The sequence below is a fragment of the Alosa alosa genome, chromosome 1 (genome assembly GCF_017589495.1).
Source record: "Alosa alosa isolate M-15738 ecotype Scorff River chromosome 1, AALO_Geno_1.1, whole genome shotgun sequence".
NCBI lineage: Eukaryota > Metazoa > Chordata > Actinopteri > Clupeiformes > Clupeidae > Alosa > Alosa alosa.
In genome coordinates this window covers 9734747-9751183 of record NC_063189.1, presented here as the reverse complement: position 1 = coordinate 9751183, position 16437 = coordinate 9734747, and the positions used below count along the sequence as shown (strand labels likewise).

Below are 16437 nucleotides of genomic sequence, written 5' to 3'. Positions count from 1 at the left end.
GATTTATACAGTCTATGGATAAAATCATCAATGATGCATCAAGATTGTCCACAGTTCTGAGAAATTTAGTTTTTTTTTTTATTTATTTGTACTTTAATTGTAAATCTTTCGTACAGTATGACATTTCATGAGTGGTTTCTCATGCCTAGAAAGCACCAAAATATAGCATAATCATGGGGATTAATTTGGTTTACACATTAATTTGAATTGCACCAAAAATAGTTACATTGGGTAAATTCTTATTGCGTATAGCCGTTGAATGTTTCGGCAATCGTTTAACCTTTCATCATCATAGCAGAGACCGTGGCAGATGAATAGGTGGCCCATCGATTATTAATGTCTGTATGCTGGAATTCACATGCAAGACACGGGCGACAGTTTGAGCGAGTTGTAGATCCCGCATGTAAGAGCTGCTCTTTTACGGTTTTCTAATAAGAAAACTGCAACGTTGTTAATAAGACACTATAAAGTAAGTACGAATAATGCTGTTGTGAGCGTATGAATCGTGATTTTCTGGTTCAGCAACGTCAGTCTGTGCGGAGGCGCCCACAGTGTTCGAAATACCTCGGTTTCTGTTTCTTTGTTGTGCCCCCGTTGTTGTTGTCATCCTTTCGTTTCTTTTGGGCCTCTTGTTAAATTTCTACCTAGATTTCAGGTATTATGGTATTTGCTGTAACATTTGAGGCAGTAACACCTTGTGGATACATTTTAAGCATTACAGGTGTGGGTTAGCTAGCTAGCTGACGTTGGTTGTGTGGCAGCTTGCAGTAATAATGGGTTAACTTGAATGCGCCGATCTCTATCAAATTGCTGCTGTGCCATACTTTCTTTCTGGGTATTCTTGGCTTTGTTGATTGCTGCCATACAATGAAATATGCTACTGCGTATGTGTTTTTAATCGCTAGAGCAAATTGCATAGGCCAAAGTTGTACGTTATTATGGGTGCACAGCTGCTCCCAGCTGTGCGGTTCATGTCACCTCGCTGCTGTGGTGAACAGACTGGCAGTAGCTTCTAGTCAATATTTTTGAATTAAGGCATTGCTGGTATATGAGTTATGAGAAAACAAAAAAGACTGTAATATGCAGCTCGTTTTAAACCAAAACTGTCCTGGCACATTTGCCTTTATTTACCAGCTATATTGTCCGTTCGTGCGGTTGGCTGGCAGCCTTCTAGCGATTCACACAAGGCCCATTGCACTTCAGCTTGACACGAAAGATGCTCAGAATAATTGTAAATAAGTCCCTGAAACGTTAGTGAGTAGTGAATTAGTGAATTGGCTAATTGGTTGTTTAGCCGTTATATTGTCCAAATTGTAAATAGTTTTTGGTTTTGAAAAGGAAGAGACTCTCACCGTGCTTTGGGGGCAAAGACATTTCTGGGTTGTCTGTGAAATACCCTCTGCCAGAGAGCAGTCTGCAATGCTTCATTGGAAAATGTTAATCACTTTTTCTGATTAGTACTTCCCCATGATGAAGCTAGGTGTCTGTGCCAGTCCCTGAGCCTGCACTGTATGACAGTCAGTGGTTACAAACACACATCCAAAGTTTAAATTTAAGGTGAAAAGCTTGAATGTGATGGGTGTGTGGATATTTGATTGGTTGTATGATTAGCCTCCAGGGCAGTTTGTTTTGCATTAGAATTATATGACAGCTAAATTTCTATCTTAACAGCCTTGTTCAAGTGTTCTGCTCAAAGTTTAAGGCTAGGAGAGATTCAAGATGCACAGTCCATTTTTAAAAACCTGGTAATGCACACATGCGTTTACATGTTGAGTTATTCTTCCTTCACTTTGTTTTGCCTCTTATAGGTTTAACACTGCGATGTAGTGGGCTAACGGCAGGGAGTGAGGCGATGGGCTGCACCTCAGCCAAGCAGTTGTCAGCTGTACCCAATGAGGACGAGGGCCAGGGCAAGGCTTACAGCAATGGAGATGCCTTTTCAGGTCAGTTAAACAATTTCATCAATTGTTTGTTCACCATGGGCAGTTTTCTTGCAAACTAATACATGCCATTATACATGCCAGTGTTTTGCAGTGGGGCAGCCGTGGCCTACTGGTTAGCGCTTTGGACTTGTAACGGTTGACGGTTCGAACCCCGACCAGTTGGAACGGCTGAAGTGCCCTTGAGCAAGGCACCTAACCCCTCACTGTTCCCCTATGGCTATTTTAAAGTTATGCTGTTATTCATTCTATGACTTCTGTTCTTTGTTATGCATCTATCTTTTGCTTCATTTAGAAGAATACAGAGCAAAGGGAGTGGACAAAGTCAAGCATGCGCATGGTGAAGAGGACCAAGTGAACGCATGCAACCAGGAAAACCTGGTAAGATGACAAACAAGCACAGTTTTAGTCAAAGTCCTGCATCCTCAGCCCCTCTCCTCTAACTACATGTAGATATTGTGTTTTTTATTCCAACTGTTGTGTCCTACCAGACAGTTTGTGGATTGTATTGCAATTGTGTGTTTTGCATTTACTCATTTAGCTGATGCTTTTATCCAAAGCGACTTACAATGTTTTGTGGGTTTATTGTAGGAGAAAAGCACACTTTTGCAAAAGGGCAAACTGAAGGACAGCCAGGGTGTTAATGGCAACAAGATAAGGTAAATGGCGTACCTCATCTTCAACAGTGTTGATAGGGAAGTGGAGCATTTCTTTTTTTTTTTAATCTTAAAATCAAAACAATGCAATAAACATGACAGCAGAAGATGTGCCATGCAAACTGTTTGAAATGAGCTAAAGTAGCAGGTGGCTTGAGTGTTTGAGTAAAACCACATAGGTTGGGATGTTATGTTTTTTTGCTAATCAATGTGGATGAGGATGAGGATGAGTGGTGTATGGATGAGTGGTGTATGGATGTAAAACTTTGTGAAAACTCAAAGGGAAAATGTTGTTTACAAAACATTCCATAGTCCTGTGGACAGACCTCAAGTATTAAGTCACGTGTTGGAGTTGAATATAATTTATTTGGTTGTGTGGTCCGATCCACTGTAATGGCAGGGTGCCCGTTGTTGTGACTTGTGTATCATTTCTATGTTATTTTGTTCCCATTCCATGCAGTATCCACTCGTCTGAGAGCCAGCAGGAGTTTTTTAGGATGCTGGATGAGAAAATCGAGAGGGTAAGGAAAGACCTGATTTAACCCCATTGCAACAGTATGTAGACATGGAGAGATTTTGTCTCTAGGAACCAATGTATTAAAGCTTATAGACGCTGTCTAGCCATTTACCATTTCCAGAGCAGACCCACATGATTTATTTTCCATTTCCAGGGGCGGGACTACTGCTCAGAGGAAGAGGATGTCACATAGCACAGTTCTGAATTTTTATTCACTTCCTCTCAAGGCCAGATTCCCGGTCTCTCGTCATGGCCAACTTTCGTCTCCTCTCCTCTGCGAGCGCTCACAGGATGAGCAAAAGCAATATGGTGCAAACACAACACTAATCCACCAACGCATTGAGGCAAGGGCAATTCTATACAATGTTTCTTCCTTCTTTACACCTGTGCTGATACATGTTTTATACGAAGCCCTTATAGGTTTTGTGTACCATCAACAACACTTTGACATACATTTCAATAGTTATATATGTTCCCCTATTATGTGGTAACACAAAACTATTGGGAGGTTGTGCAAAAGTGTTGGGATAGAACACAAAAGCAAAGAGAGCAACTGGTTCTCAGCAGTGTCCTCTCAGGGGCTTCGTCAGTCTGTCAGGAGAGGAGATGGGTCAAAGTTGGCTATGGAAGAGTAGAGGGATGGAGCTTTGGCAAAAGCCATGTTCAGACTGTCTAGCTATGCCCCTGCCTTATCCTGTTGCTGCCTATCTAGAAGATTTAAGAGGGAAAGAGGAGTTGTTGAACACTAAGGCAGTGCTGGACACCGTTCTTTTTGGCCATGTTTAATTTTGAACTTTTTGCAAGTGATCAGGATTTTTGTTTCTTAGTAGTTTTGAGATACTAAGTGATGCCTTTTTGGGGAAGGGAGTACACCCCAGATATTTGTTACTGTTCCCAAGCACTAGAGTTATTTTATTTCAGATAAATGCCATTCCATTTAGCACTGTTGCATTCTTACAAGATATTTATATTTAGTACAGCACCCTAAATGAAAATAATCATTCTCAAATCATTGGCTTGTATTTCTGTTTCACTCAAAGACAGCAAATTTACTGTCACTCCAAAGAAATTCCCATTCTGCACTCATTCATAGACAAATATTAGGTGATAGTTGGAATTTCTAACCGGATATTTTTCTTTCCTCTGGCCTTCCAAGGAAACTTGGTCATTATCTTGCAAGTTGTGTGGTCTTCATATGTACATTTTTTCTAGTCTTTTTTTGTAACTTATGCTCCACCTCTGGATCATGTGTGCAAATCTCAGGACACTTGTGCTGTTCAGTATTGACTGCGATTTACTGTAGAAATACACTTTACTATCGGGACATTTCAGTTCTAGAATCCATTCTTCAGTAGTATCTATATGTGTTGCCATGCAAAGAATGTTGGACCAAATAACTATTTAAAATGACTTTGTTGTATCTACAGAACCTCTGCTGTCTAACAATAAAGGTCAGATAACACAAGATTGAGTTTAGAAGTTGAAGGGTCATTTGAGTGGATGATGTGTAAATGGCAATGGTAAGTGTTGGATCATCTGAATGGCTCAATATATGTAGAATCAGCTGTGAGGGGTCTTTTGGTTTACTTGATGCAAGATACAAGCCAGTCCTGCATACAGTCCTGTGTATGTTTTATTCCTGTAAGTCACAGTAGTGTGTCCAAATGTACCTGAAATGTTTACTTCAAGTATTGAAATCACAAAGTACGGCATTAACATGTATAAGTATACATGGACAGTATTGTAATATGTCTTAGTATCCAGCCATGTGAAATCCTTAAACTGCTCTAGATATAATACTCTATCTAGGTTATACTTGCCAATCCTACAGATCTGTTAAAGAGACTTGCTTGACATCCAATTCATTTTGTTTTTCTACTAAAAATAATAATAAAAAACATGCATTAAATCTTTTCCGTCCTGTGTTTAATGGATATTATCTGTTCAATTGTACATGAACACAAAAAAACAACTTATGCCTTTTCTTTTGTCATATGAGTCACCTTTCTGGGAAACCTAGCTCATGAGTTAGATAAGAGTATACATACCCTTCTCTTTCTGTGTGTGCAATAACCCGATAGGCTAGCTCAGCATAACTCACTGGAAGTGGGTTACACCAATTAGCCTTTAGCTTCCAAAAGTGACAAAATAGACTTCCTAACAACTGAAACGTAGAGGAAAAACAAAACTTTCCCAGGAGTTTAGAAAAGAATTGAATGGCAAATTTTAATTTTGAAATGTAGGAAGAGAACAATGACGCACCCGTGATACTCCTGCCACTGGTTAATATTCCAACTCACTGGATGCAGTTCTCCCAACCGCATTATGTTTATATGTCCATACCAGGCCCTCCGGGAAACAACCCTCTTTAATTCCAATGTCTCTGGAGCAACTGAAGAAAGCTCATATTAATTAGTTCATGACTTCTGTTGAGACTCAGGGAGGTATCCTACGCTTGCGGTGCTGTCGACGTCCCTGATCTTGGATGTCAACTGGGGGGTCAGGGGTCACAAGGCCATTGCTAAGCCTCTGGTACACTAGTGTGGAGTCTGATGCTACTGCACATAGCAGCATGGTAGCACCTCTGCTCAAAACCCACCGCACCCTGTGTGACAAAAGGAGACAGCAGCAAAACACAGTCCAATAATTACAATGTTCACAAAGCATCACGGAGGGACAATGAGAAGGTAATCAGTACACCAGGGAGTACCCTCACATTCTGTTTACAACCACACACCAGAAGTAGCTAAAAGTAAAGGGAAGGGAATCATCTAATTGTTAGTAGTGGTACTCCACAGCTAAATACTGCCTTTGCGCACTGGCTGTTCTGTTTTAGCTGTTTACACATTGGCAAAGAGCTCTAGTCTTGTGTGTTGTCTCGCATTCATGGACAATGTGTCACGCTAGGCAAGACACATTCACTAAGGTTATTCTGACGCATTGGAAAAGGTGCTCCTTTAACTTGTATATATTTGACTTTGAGGAAAATGATCTGCTGGGGTATTCTGAGGAAAACAAAAATTGTGTTTTCTTACTCTCTGTGACTAAGTTTTCTGTGAGCAGGCAGCGGAAGCACAGCTTGTGCTACATCCCCTTCTTTCTCATAGCCTTGTAGAAGGACTGCTTCCAGTTTAGGACAGGTAAAGCTGGACACACACTTCCAGTGACGTACTGCAAGACAATAAGAGGTTGTTTCTGGAGCAGGTAGATATTTTAGTTTTAGTAGCATTTCAAAAAAACTCAGCCTCACCTTCTGTGAGATCCATGTAGACAAGGAATGCAGCGTGTACCTGAGCACTATCCCCCACGTCTAGTCGTATGAAGTCGAGATACTGCGAGATAAGAGAAAGCATTTTCTAAAGTTGTTTGTTTTTCAAAAAGAGGTGTACCAAAACCAACCTTGATTGAACTTAAGGTTACCTTAGGGTGCTGCAAAATCCAATTAGGAGGGTCTCGATAGACCGGTCTTTCATCCAACTCTTTAACTGTCTCATCAGCCATACTATTGTATCGATGCTGCTGCTGCTGAGAGAGTCTAGCCACATTTCAGCCGATCTCGCATGCAGCACTCTGCGCAGGCGCAGCATTAACCGTGTTTACGTCCGACTGTGAAATAGTTTCGGAGGAAACTTGGCCCGTCAATACATTGTGGCCTACCGCACGTAGGTATGGCCTAATGACAACTATTGAAATTTGACTGTTCAAAGTAGGTCTACAAAAGTAGACGTATGCTTTAGTGATAAACCCTGAATTCAGAGTAGGCTATGTGTCAAGCCTCATAAATTCTTAATTATCTTGGCAAAACAGTGCTAAAGGGCTATAATTCTTTCATGAAAAATGTACTACTTTGAGGCAATGTATCTGGGTTAGTCACTAAGACATGTAAACTACTTGGAATACGAAGTGCATCAACCTAGGAATTCCAAAGAATTCAACCAAGGGCTTTGATAACCTGGTAGAAAGAGAAATCCCAATGAACACACCCATTGAACCAACAAAGAAAATGCAAAAATAGACTTTTGTGTAATTATTCCATATTTTGTGTAGTCATTCTATATCAGAACATCTGACATACAATCCAAATAGTCTACAGGAAAAGTGTTACGTTTCATTTGAGACCAGGATTATGCTTCTACACCAAGAGGTTGCCACACAGTAAGGCTTTTATTGTCAGTATGCATTCTGGGTAACCAAAAGTTTCCATATAAGACATTTTTACAAAACGCATGCGCATACTGTACCTTGGCATATAATGGTCTAAAGTACTCATTTTCCAATCTATATTGATCTACTTTTGCACACAGTCAAAAAGTCATATCAAGTGACCTAGAAGGCTGAAATGTGGTCAGTTCAGAGATGCTTGTTATCTGGCAGAAAGAAAAAACAATATTCTAGCTTATGTAACTCTCTGCCAGTACTTCACACAGCTATTCTGATTGTATCCTTAAAAACTACAGGGTCTCAGCTTTATAAAGAGGTCAATCATTTAATGGTAAGCCAAAAGAGGTGGGAACAGTACCCTGAAGCTGGCACAGTGTTGAAGTACACTGACTTCGTGAATTTGTGTTGGATGACATATGTGTCGTCTCCTAGTTTGTGAAACACACGCACACACGGGAAGTATGGCATACAACTGTTAAGCCAAAATTCACTTTATGTCAAAAAACTCTTAAAAGTAAGCGATCAGTAAGACAAAATCCATTTTACCAATAAAGCACATATTTTCTCTACCAGTTAAGTAACATTTTTACACACACATATTAAAATATATATTTTAAATATTAAATATATTAAATATCAAAACCACTACTTCTTCAGACTTCTATGTGCTCAAGATAGGAGTGTCCAACAATGCCAAAGGCCAGGCCTGTCACATTGGTTGCATCATGGAATGATAGATAGATAGATAGATAGATAGATAGATAGATAGATACTTTATTGATCCCCAGGGGAAATTCAAGGTCTCAGCAGCATACATACAACACAAACACATTCTTTAACACATTCTTGAAAAACATGATTAAGAATACCCTATACTGTTTAGCAACTGAAATCCTATATCGAGCAGAAATGGGACAACATTTCACTTTCAAAACTTTAGCAACTGGTCTCATCAGTTCCTAAACATTTACAGAATTTTGAAGAAGTGAAGCAGCACAGTGGTAAACATACCCCTGTCCCAACTTTTTTTTGAGACATGTTGCTGGCATCAAATTCAAAATGAACATATATTTCCCATGAAATAGTCAAAATTGTAATTTTCAATTATTCACATTAAAGAGAAACTATGCAGTTTTGTCAATTTCTTTGCTGTTTTCTCGCTTTTCACTCGCAGGTTTCTCTGCAGAGCTCCCCCTACAGCTTCAGAGTATATGATTTACGACACTCCTCAATCGGTCTGTCTGCCATTTTCCTCTTTCTCTGTTCCTCAGACAACGGTTTATTCGCTTTCTGCTTGTTTTTTCTGGTTCTGTCATGACGAATGTCTGAGAAACTCCATCGCTACCTTGTTCTAGCAGGTGCCTGGCGTGTATGTGTGCAGTGCAGTAAAGCAATTCATTACATCGCAAGGCTGCAAGCTATGGCTGCGAGACTTTCTGTCTTTCTGTCTTTGAGGCCGCCGGCCCACCGGCCCAACGTTGCAAGGGTGGTTTTTCCCCTCACAGTTGCTATGGGGAAACGAGACGGCCACCATTCAACCCGAAAAAAATCATATAACCATTCCAATGACTTTGAAGCTGTTCAGGTAAGGTAAATTAAGCTAAAAAATCTGCATAGTTCTCCTTTAACATATCTTCAAAACCAAGAAGATTCTTTTTATCTTGTGGCATGACTCCTTTAAACCCTTTTTGGCATTGTTGTACAACAATAAAGACCAGGCAGCAGTGGATGCAAGTTGTAACTACATCCTTTAAAATCACCTTGGATAAAACAAAAAAAAAACATTTATTGATAAACAAAGACACAAACAAATCCATTTTTAAACTGTGTATGTTTCTAAGTTAAGCATTACATTACCATTGACCCTAAATACACAATGAATTATAATGAACATATGGGATAAACATATTTAAAAATCACATTACTGTCTATAAAGAAGTTATCATGCCCTGGGGCAGCCTTGGCCTACTGGTTAGCGCTTCGGACACTTTTGGGAATTCAACACACCTCTGCCATTAAGCTCAACACACCATACCATACTGACTTGCAATCGGACCCATGAACTTGCAGTGTCTCGGATTGGGAGGCAGGTATGTTAGCAAGAGGCTAAAAGTCATGGGTGCTAGCATCTGTTGTTAGCACATCTCTCAAGGTATCAGGAGGGAGGTTTACTGGCTGGCTACCGTTACACTACCATAGAGTGCGATGTCACCTATATGACCTGTTTTATTCTCACACACAGTACTGATGACCGTCCGGCACCATCTTTTGCTGGCTTGCAACAACCAAAGATGACTTCTTTTAGTAGTCAGGAACGGACAGGATTATCATCTGATGATATGACATGTAATCATCAGTGCAGCTGCCTATTGAAAAAAATTTAAAGACAGGGTTGTTATTTGCATACATGGACACACAAACACACACTCACGCATGCACACACACACACACGGTAAGGAAAGACACTTACTTTCTCCTCCGCTGGTAGTAGAAGTCAACAATCCAATGCACCAAGAGAGGCCAAGCTATAGCAAGAGACATAGTGGCTGGAGACAAGCTGAAGGGCCACCATGACGTCCTCTAAAACAGACATAAATCTCCCGCTTTAGTTCTGTCTGACATGCTCATTTACAAGATTTACAGTAAAAGAACAAAACTGTAAAGTTGCAAAGTTGCAAGCCTAACAGTTACTTATTCTGGTAGGCCTAGATGTTTACAATGGTCAAACAATGTAATCTTTAAAAAACAAATGAAGGTTCACCCCTAATCAGTTCATTAAACACTCACAACACATCCTGTAGTATTACTCTTATATTGGGCAGCCATGCAGCCGTGGCCCACTGGTTAGCACTCTGGACTTGTAACCGGAGGGTTGCCGGTTCGAGCCCCGACCAGTGGGCCGCGGCTGAAGTGCCCTTGAGCAAGGCAACTAACCCCTCACTGCTCCCCGAGCGCCGCCGTTGAAGCAGGCAGCTCACTGCGCCGGGATTAGTGTGTGCTTCACCTCACTGTGTGTTCACTGTGTGCTGTTTGTGTTTCACTAATTCACCGATTGGGTTAAAATGCAGAGACCAAATTTCCCTCACGGGATCAAAAAAGTATATATACTTACTATATACTATACTATATAATGTTACCTTTTTTGTTTCATTCATAAGCTGCTCCTCTCTGAGTACTAAGGACTTTGTCTGAAAAATAATAAAACAATCCAAATGTGTAATAGGCATCTGATGTTGGTTAGGATAGGAAAAACTAGGGCTGTCAATCGATTAAAAAAAATCTAATTAATTACATACTCTGTGATTAATTAATCTAAATTAATCACATATGTAATTTTTGCTGAGAAAGTATTTTAAATATTTAAATTCAAATGAATCATTGAACAATCAGCATTAGTGACATTAAAGTTCAAAAACTCTTTTATTATTATTTTCACTGTTCAAATAATGGCCATAATAATCTATGATATAAACTAATATGATGAGGAAATAAATTCAAAAGTGCTTCGGGAAGAAGTTTTTTTTCACATACAAGGCATTTCAGGCCATATATATAACCTAGGCTAGGGGACACAATGAAAATAAATGAACACTCCCCTCAATGTCTACTAAGGAACAGCAACTAAGGAACAACTAAGGAACGTCTTTTCAAGCACAGAAAAAGTGTTGTACACTGTTGATGATCATACATCATCATGACACTTTTCTACTGTAAGATTGTCAGTATTTCTTATGGTTTCCTTTGTGACCATGGATGGCTATTTAAAATTGACTTAAATATTTAAACATGACTTAAACTTGACTCACACTTGTGGACAGTCATTTTAGACCATGATGGATGTTTAAAACAAGTTATTATTTTAAGACTATGATGTGTGCTATGATGTGTTGCAAGTTTAGACAATTACCCAGCGCCAGAAACCAGACAGAACTATAGTCATGAAGTGCTTACTGTTTTATTGTCATGAAGTTTTACTGCTGAAATGGATCCTTAAAAATGTTCGTACCTGTGTGTCCCTCAGGGCCTCTAGTGTGTTCAGCCTCTGCAGCACATCCTGCATGTCTGCCTGCAGACGTGTGAGCGCTATGACAACATCCTTGTTTATATCTCCCACGGCAATGTGCTTGCTCCTCTGAGCATCCTGGCAATCTGTCTCGCTGTGAGAACATGGTTCTAATCCAAGTGAGCTACCGCCTACAGGACCAGGTTTTAAAATGGACAAAAATACAATATTAGGTATCAAAGATGACATGTTTTCCATAGCACGCTATGTTCACCATGGAGAATTAAGTAATTCTGACTTGATGATGACTCTGACTTAATGATGCATCATTAAATGAATAATCTCCAACACATGGCTAAAGAGTCTCACCTAATTATCACTAATAATCAGTAGAGTAACTGAGACCCACCTTCCATCTGGACCGAGCCCTGGTCTGGCTGGACTGTTCCATGAGCCTGAAAGTAGGGGGGACTGTGTTGTGGGTTTGGTTCCTGATTCCCACACTGACCGGCCTTGTTCCCTCCCTGTGGATTCTGCCTTCTGGCCCGACCTCCTTCAGGCGTTGCCAGCGAGATCCTGGGAACTGTAGCACCCTTGAGCAGGAAATGGGGAGCATTTGCCAGAGTATGACAACCATGATAAATGAAGTCAGATCATACAGTCACTGCAACACAGTTGAGAGGATGATGCAGCCAAAAGCCATTTATTGAACAGCAAAGAAAAGGCCAGAAGTTCGATTTACAGCTGCACCAAAAATACAGCCCGTTTTCTTCTGTTCTGTTTGTTTGGTTCAGTTAATATGTAAGCGTTTTCCCTTGTAGCCTACATGCCATTCTAGTACATTTATCTCTGGGGAGATTTTCCACAGCAGATGCTGATGCCAGGAACGATTAAACATGTGATTAAAATAGAACTCACAAACAAAGTGTTTCATGAACTAGAATTTTTGGTTGAACAAGAGTAAACCCAACATATAATTATGTAATTCATGTGCAGTCCCTCCTGTAATCATTCTGAGCAAAGCACAGGAAAGGCTTACTTCCTCTGGAGCGGGATGTTCTGAGGAGTCACAGTTCACCTCATTATCTGCAGCCTGAGTGTGGTGACTTTGTCCAGAGGCCACCCCATTGTCATCTGTTAGGGGAATATCAGATCACAAACGGACACATCACTATGGACACTATGAGCACAACAGTGACTAACATAAGCATCATGGTAAATGATGAACTACCATTAAGTTCTTGGAATGCTATATTACTGGAGTGAATCCATCAGGAAGAAGACTAGCAAATCTACAGTACTTAATAGAATCAGCGTATTTTAATTGACCACTACTGCTACAACCACCATTTGCCACTAGCAACATCCGCATGCCAAAAGACAAACACACTAGAGTCCAGAGAGGAAACTAGCACATCCCCAATGAGAAGGATCAGGTGCACTTCAATTTAACCACCACCACTTATAAAAACCTTATAATCCATTACTGGCTTCAGCCAAAGGGCAATGCAAACACAAACAGAGACCAAAGAAACACACACACAAATATATTAAAGACTCTCTTTCACTTAATTATTCCTACAACCCAGGCATGGTGGTTGTCCTTACTGGATATGTGTGCATCAATGCAGCAGACGAGTTTCTCAGCTGGGGACTCCTGGGAACAGGCCAGCTCTTCATCCTCCTGGGTGTTGAGGGAGCTGGTAGTGCCATCGCTCAGTGAGGAGCTGCTTTTCTCCACACTGGCATTATCAACGGGAGACCCACCTCTCCACCAAGTAACATCCACCAGTGGTCCAGTAAGGTCCACACACTGGTAGTCTGAAAGCAAGACTTGAGAATGTAACATCAGGGAACAGAGCTAGACAGAGTGCAATCAATCAATCATGGCATAAGAGGAACTAATGTGGTGCCAGACAGTCAATACTGAAAGCTAGGCACAAACAACCACAGACCTGAAATAACTTTCAAAGAAATTACATTTACAATTCATGGATACCTTCTTTCTCCAACAGCACCACTTCCATCTCATTCTCAGAGTCATGTCCATCTCCACTGTGTTCCTCCTCTTCTTCTTCATCATCACCTTCATCACCTGCTTTCACTCCACATTCAGTGTCGTTGAACTCAATATGTCCACTGACCAAATTCTTATCAGTTTCTGAAGGAGGTTCAGATACCCAAAATGAGATGATGAAATTACACTCCACTAAACAAACACATACACAAATCCTTATTTTGCATCATCCCACACTCCTAACAGCACGGACTTTGTTTTTAAGCATTTGTACCCTTTTGTCATAAACTTTTTTGCTAAATAACACAGTGCCTATCAAACTACGTTTACAACGATACAAATTGAAATCCCTGTTGCCATGGAAAGAATCAGCACTCTGTATGTCATGGGTCATTCCACGTCAATTCAACCAGGGCCCACGCACTTAGGTCTCAAAAAATTATTTTATTTTAGATCAATACTTTCCAAGATACAGCCAGTTTTACAGAGGGAGGGGGGTGTCGATTTTGTTCAGCCTCTTTTTTTTGAAAACTGGCTGTATCTTGGAAAGTATTGATCTTACATAAAAGTAATTTTACAGTGTGTCTCCTGGGTAGAATAGGTACACCTGGTAATTTCAGAATTTTTTGAGACCTAAGTGCGTAGGCCCTGGTTGAATTGACGTGGAATTACTCTCATGCCTTCTGTTTCAAATGAGAGGATTAGAAGGTAATTAAATTAAGAACACCACTGCTGATGCCAGTGGCGTGGTTGGTGATGCAGTTTCAGATAACTGGCTGCATTTTGTCATTTCTTCTTTCTCTCTTATTTCTTATTTTGACCACTGAAACAATTTAACATCAAAACCCTAAATTTAGAGTTGTTCGACATATGAGCAAATATCACACATTGTGGTTTTGAATACAGAATATAAATAGCATTAGTTTGATATGGAAAACACTATATCACACTATTGTATTTAACATACCTCTGATGAACTCCACTGATCCCACTAATACACCATCGTTGTCAACAAACTCATAGAAGTTGTCAAGAACATCAAGTAGTTCTGACACCTCTTCAGTAACGGGAAATATCTCCAAAATCTGTCATGGATGACACATTATATTTAGAATAGAAAACTGAACATGCTCATGTTTCTGAGAAAACTAAAGAGGGGCTTACCAGTTTAATTTCTTGAACATACTCCATCATGGCTTCCTCTTTCGTCATGCTACCTAAAGCTTTCCATGCTTCCCTGTAGATAGGTGAGTATAAACTGGTTATTTTATAGTGAGGGATTTAGGCATTTATACTCATTATATTCATATTTATCTCACTATATATTTTTTTTTCATTAAATATAATAGCACATAATTGGGAACCCTGTAAAACACCTCTTTAAATGCCTTAACATGCTATCTTGGTTTACAGGACATCTGTTTCACTCCTTCTCTTACAACAAATTGATGAAGTGGTAACATGTCTTTCCCGCTATTTTGACAGCTTATTTGTTTACAGAGAAAAACATAAGGAAGTCTATTTGAACTATGGTTTAGCCTACATTAAATTTTGTACTAAGGATCAAGTGGCTAAATGTAAATATGCTATTAAGAAATAATTATCAATGTAATACAGCCTACCATTTGGCTTTCTCCTCTGAATCCCAGGAAGTAGGTTTTGAGACATCACAAGGACCATGTGTAGCCTGCTTATAGTAACTATAAAACACTCGCATCATATCTTGTGAGGGTTGATATGAGCCTGTTGAGAGGAACGAGTAGGAGATGGTCTAATGTGTGGGTTGTGTATATTAACAGATTGATGTGAGACTGATGTGCTGCACAATTTGAGAATCGTAGTGTAAGTAAAATTTATAGAACTTCAGTATAGGCTATGACAATTCAATTATAAAACGCATTAGCCTATAAATACAATAAAATACAGGTCTAGTGCAATAAACATACAGCATATAGGCCTACGTGTGTAATGAAGTTCACTACAATTCCTCAAAGTTCATATTGGCAATAGCGCTATAAGGATTTATTTTTTTACTGGACTAATTACAACATTTAAATTGGTGTTTCTCTTCAAGTGGCAGGCTTAAGTGACACCCATGACCATGACTCATAAAAACAACGGGTCTGTCAAAATGTGGACCATGGTGCACTCACCGTCAGGTGGTAGATTTTCTATCACTTTTACAGCAGCATCAAACCGGAGATGGTGGATAGATTTGTCAGTCGCCATGTCACTACCTTGGACAGTTTACAAATCACTCTACAGAGGCGACAGTAAGTTCAGAGTAAACAGAGAGTAGGCTTGACTACATGTGGAAGCTTGTTACATGAATATGATTTGTGGAACTGCAAAAAAAAAAATAATGTAGCCCATTACAAGAAGTTAAAAGACGGTGGTTGTTGCCCAAGTCTAAATTACCTGTTGATTAGGCTACCTGTATTGCAATTTAATTGATCGGATAGGCTACTGGTGAAACGCAACATGACTGCATCGTTATTTCAATTTAACACCAAGTGCAATAACTGCAAAATAGGCCAACTCGAATCAAGCGTAGGCTACTTACCATCGACTGAGGCATATTATGTGGATAAACTACTGCCACTACTTCTGTCAAGAACATATGTTGCAAAGGACACTCTGGGAAATGTAGTAAAAAAAATGGACGTTTTGCCATATCTCTTTGCTGACCTTTTCCTACGATATCCACAATGCTTTGCGAGGGGTATTTAAAATGGATGCATACATCCCAAAGGGGGGGCTCTCGTGCGGCTAAAAGCGCATAGTTGATCGCCAACGTAATCTGGCTGGAGTATGAGGTTGTAGGCGTAGACTACTACAATATGTAAAAACATTCCAAAATAACCTGTCCTTGTCGATAGGGTATATAGGCTACCTTATGCCTATTTCATATTTTTGCGCGTTTACTTGCCATTCTTGGCATTCTTCTAAAGTGAAGCACTGTCCAGCTCATTAACAATAGCTTTAAGATATATTATTAGGCAATAGGCTATAATATATCACACGTTTGACCACTAATTCAAATATGTATTATAGCCTAGCAGGTTGGACACATAATTGTTTTTTACCGCGCGTAAAATCCGCTCTCATCTTCAATAGGCTACAGATTAATCATTATCCCTTAC

General features: G+C 39.8%; 3 protein-coding genes across 6 annotated transcripts; 1 reads left to right on the top strand and 2 right to left on the bottom strand.

Moving 5' to 3' along the window:
- Nucleotides 1-346: 346 nt before the first annotated feature.
- On the top strand, nt 347-5022 carry zgc:55943 (uncharacterized protein LOC406337 homolog). Its single transcript, XM_048237619.1, has 6 exons — nt 347-469; nt 1809-1943; nt 2236-2321; nt 2532-2599; nt 3057-3117; nt 3268-5022. Exons 2-6 carry the CDS (start codon nt 1853-1855, stop codon nt 3304-3306), a joined length of 345 nt encoding a protein of 114 aa, XP_048093576.1. The 5' UTR covers nt 347-469; nt 1809-1852; the 3' UTR covers nt 3307-5022.
- tsen15 (TSEN15 tRNA splicing endonuclease subunit) lies at nt 5023-6700 on the bottom strand. The gene is made up of 4 exons (XM_048237607.1): nt 6534-6700; nt 6364-6445; nt 6149-6284; nt 5023-5718 (listed from the first exon to the last, which is right to left on the bottom strand). Exons 1-4 carry the CDS (start codon nt 6612-6614, stop codon nt 5550-5552), a joined length of 468 nt encoding a protein of 155 aa, XP_048093564.1. The 5' UTR covers nt 6615-6700; the 3' UTR covers nt 5023-5549.
- A 1021-nt stretch (nt 6701-7721) lies between these two features.
- Nucleotides 7722-15916, bottom strand: acbd5b (acyl-CoA binding domain containing 5b). 4 transcript variants are annotated; one of them, XM_048237495.1, is made up of 13 exons: nt 15858-15916; nt 15448-15553; nt 14917-15037; nt 14459-14531; nt 14262-14379; nt 13277-13438; nt 12886-13110; nt 12317-12411; nt 11687-11870; nt 11281-11468; nt 10412-10462; nt 9745-9854; nt 7722-9640 (listed from the first exon to the last, which is right to left on the bottom strand). In XM_048237495.1, the coding sequence occupies exons 2-13, from the start codon at nt 15521-15523 to the stop codon at nt 9628-9630; spliced, it is 1416 nt and encodes a 471-aa protein (XP_048093452.1). In that variant the 5' UTR covers nt 15524-15553; nt 15858-15916; the 3' UTR covers nt 7722-9627. The 4 variants fall into 4 exon arrangements, with proteins under 4 accessions (XP_048093452.1, XP_048093461.1, XP_048093478.1 ...); XM_048237504.1 differs by lacking the exon at nt 15858-15916 and adding an exon at nt 15713-15844; XM_048237513.1 differs by having other exon boundaries at nt 7723-9640; nt 12886-13098.
- Nucleotides 15917-16437: the final 521 nt, after the last annotated feature.